Source organism: Apaloderma vittatum, unplaced genomic scaffold, assembly GCF_000703405.1.
Source record: "Apaloderma vittatum isolate BGI_N311 unplaced genomic scaffold, ASM70340v1 scaffold31931, whole genome shotgun sequence".
Classification (NCBI taxonomy): Eukaryota; Metazoa; Chordata; class Aves; order Trogoniformes; family Trogonidae; genus Apaloderma; species Apaloderma vittatum.
In genome coordinates, this window is record NW_009697907.1 from 1 (window position 1) to 2,657 (window position 2,657).

Here is a 2,657-nt window from a genome sequence, read left to right on the forward strand (position 1 = left end):
CCCTGAGAGGGTCCGGTTAAAAAAAAAATAAAATAATCTGCAGGGCCAGTCCCTGCCCTGTGGCCTGACCCTCTGCTCTTCTCCTCAGGATGGCTCCCTGCTGGCCTCGCCGTTCCTGAAAGGCTTCCTGGCAGGCTACCTGGTGGCCAAACTTCGCTTCTCGGCCGTCCTGGGATTCGTGGCCGGGACCTGCACAGGGATCTACGCTGCTCAGAACTACGCTGTTCCCAACGTGGAAAAGATGGTCCGGGACTATGTCAGTTCGCTGAAAAAAGGTCGGGACTAGCGAGGAGCCCTTTGGCAGCCGTGACTGTAGGAACGGTACTCCTTAGTAAGCAGGTGCAGAAGGTTCCTGGGGCTTCCAGAGGCACAGCACGCACACTGTTCTTTTCCACCTGCAAAGGGCTTTTACACCACGTCATTGCGAGACGGCGGGTCTGGTTATGGGGTGTTTCTTAGAGCATCGTGGCAGCAGTCATCACTCCGCTAACCTGCAGTAGCTTGGGAGCACCGGTGGCCGACGGTTTGCCAGCTGCTTTTTCCCCTCACCTCTCTCCCTGCGAACTGAAGGCTGCCTGTGCGGTGTCAACACGCTTACCACCCGTACGCCCTTCTGCCAAGTGCACGCTTTGCCCTAGGAACATGCTTTGTGTGGCTTCCTGGGGAGGCTTGTAGTTCTCTTCCTAATGAAAGACAAAACAATTCTCTTCTACCGTGTCAGAAATGTAGCAGGTAGCATCCTGCTTTAATCAGGCTCATTAAATTCACGGTATGTGGTTTCTTCCTGAATGTTCTAGGGTGCAAGTCTGTCTGGCCTCTACACTGATAGCAACTTGCCCTTGCTGGCGACTGCCTGAAAATGGTGATGTTTGGTAATGCCACTGACTCTGCAAACTGGGTGCTCAGGAGGGGGTTGTGGGGACTGATGCTGGTCTTGTCTGTGGTCATATATGGCTCTCATGCTCCCCTCCTGACTCAGTGCAAGGTGGATGGAGTGATCCCCTTCAGCTCCGCATCTGTCGTGGTTCTTGTCGAGCTGACAAAGCTGGTGCTCTCCCTCCTGTTCCTGCTTACCTGGGATCGGGATCTTCTGGGAGTCACCGTGTCGTGGCGCCATGTTGCCCCCTTTGCGCTCTCTGCCTTGCTCTACGCTGCCAACAACAACCTGGTGGTTCACATGCAGCTCTTCATGGATCCAAGCACCTACCAGGTCCTCAGTAACTTAAAGATCGTCAGCACCGCGCTCCTCTACAGCCTTTTTCTACGCCAAAGACTCGGTGTGCGCAGGTGGCTGGCTCTTTTCCTGCTGGTGGCTGCTGAGGTGAGCTACAGCTGTGGTGGCCTGCAAGACCCTGGCAGCCCCTCGAAGATGCAGCTGCATGTCACACCAGTGGGCTTGTTGCTGATCTCCGTGTACTGCCTGATTTCGGGCTTGTCTGCTGTCTACACAGAAGCCATTCTGAAAACCCAGGCGCTGCCTCTCAGCCTTCAGAACCTCTTCCTGTACTTCTTTGGGGTCCTGCTCAACTTGATTGGCTACTTCTGGAGCAGCACAGAGGATGGTTTCTTGGATGGCTTTTCCTCCTGGGTGCTGGTGATTGTTGTCAGCCAGGCCTTGAACGGTTTGATCATGTCTGTGGTCATGAAGCACAGCAATAACATCACCAGGCTCTTCGTGATCTCCTGCTCAATCCTGGTCAATGCCCTCCTGTCTGTCACTTTCTTCAATCTGCAGCTCACCCTCCTCTTCTTTGTTGCCGTCTTGTGCATTGGCCTTGCTGTTCACTTGTACTACAGGGTCACGTAGCTGCTGCCTTCCCGCCCTGCCCGTGCCAGGGCAGCCTTTTGCCGTTCCTCAGGGGTGCTGAGTGCTTGTGCTGGGGTTAGTATTAGAAGCGTGGTGGCACTTTGGCCATCAGTCACCCTGCACTGGTGTTTGTGCGAGTCTTTACTGGTGGGTGCACGCACAACATGCAAAGAGCCTCCACAGGAGGAGAGCTGAGGGGAAAAGCACCCCGTTCCTGTTTCCAGGATGGAAGCTGGGCCGTGCTCAGCCCAGCTGGACTCTGTGTTTCCTCATGGGGCAATCCTGAGGGTTGATCCTGAGCCCATCCTTCATGTGACAGCTCATCTCAAGCTGCTTCGCCCATCTTCCCTACCCCAGAATGCACTCATCTCTCATGCCTCTAAACGCTCCTGCAGCAGGTACCTTCGCTGCAGGCTCATGTGCGTGCGTCCGCGCTGTCGCTGCCAGGCCAGTGTTGGTCCAGCACCGCTTCAGCACCTCTGGATGATGCTTCCCTGTGCCAGCCATCTGCGCAAGCCGGCCTGGAGAGCCTCACGCTGTGTCCAGGGACGTCTCTCCTACCTCTTCGGTGCTCCCACCCACCCCTTACCCCAGTCTGTTTCACTTGCTCCCCAAAAAGGAGACCACACCTCAATTTGTACTGGTGCCGCAGCTGGAGAGTTCCTGGCAGGCAGAAATCACTGCTGGCTGTGGCGAGGGTTATTAAAGTTGTGGATTAACAGCACCCATCTGTCTGTCCTCCCTGCAGGAAGGCATCTGTTACCCTTGGCAGAGGTTTGGGGGCCAGAGGCATGTCCGAGGCTGATGACGCTCATCACTGAGAGCACCCCCTTTATTCCACCTGGCAGCA

General features: G+C 55.6%; 2 protein-coding genes across 2 annotated transcripts in view; one reads left to right on the forward strand and one right to left on the reverse strand.

Moving 5' to 3' along the window:
- The first annotated feature begins 859 nt into the window (after positions 1-859).
- On the forward strand, positions 860-1,807 carry SLC35A4 (solute carrier family 35, member A4). The gene has a single exon (XM_009877814.1). The coding sequence runs from the start codon at positions 860-862 to the stop codon at positions 1,805-1,807; it is 948 nt and encodes a 315-aa protein (XP_009876116.1).
- An 832-nt stretch (positions 1,808-2,639) lies between these two features.
- The window catches only part of CD14 (CD14 molecule), an 8,179-nt gene continuing 8,161 nt past the window's right edge, over positions 2,640-2,657 (reverse strand). The window contains exon 12 of the mRNA XM_009877815.1: positions 2,640-2,648. Coding sequence (XP_009876117.1) covers positions 2,640-2,648 — 9 coding nt within the window. The remainder of the gene's footprint in view (positions 2,649-2,657) is intronic.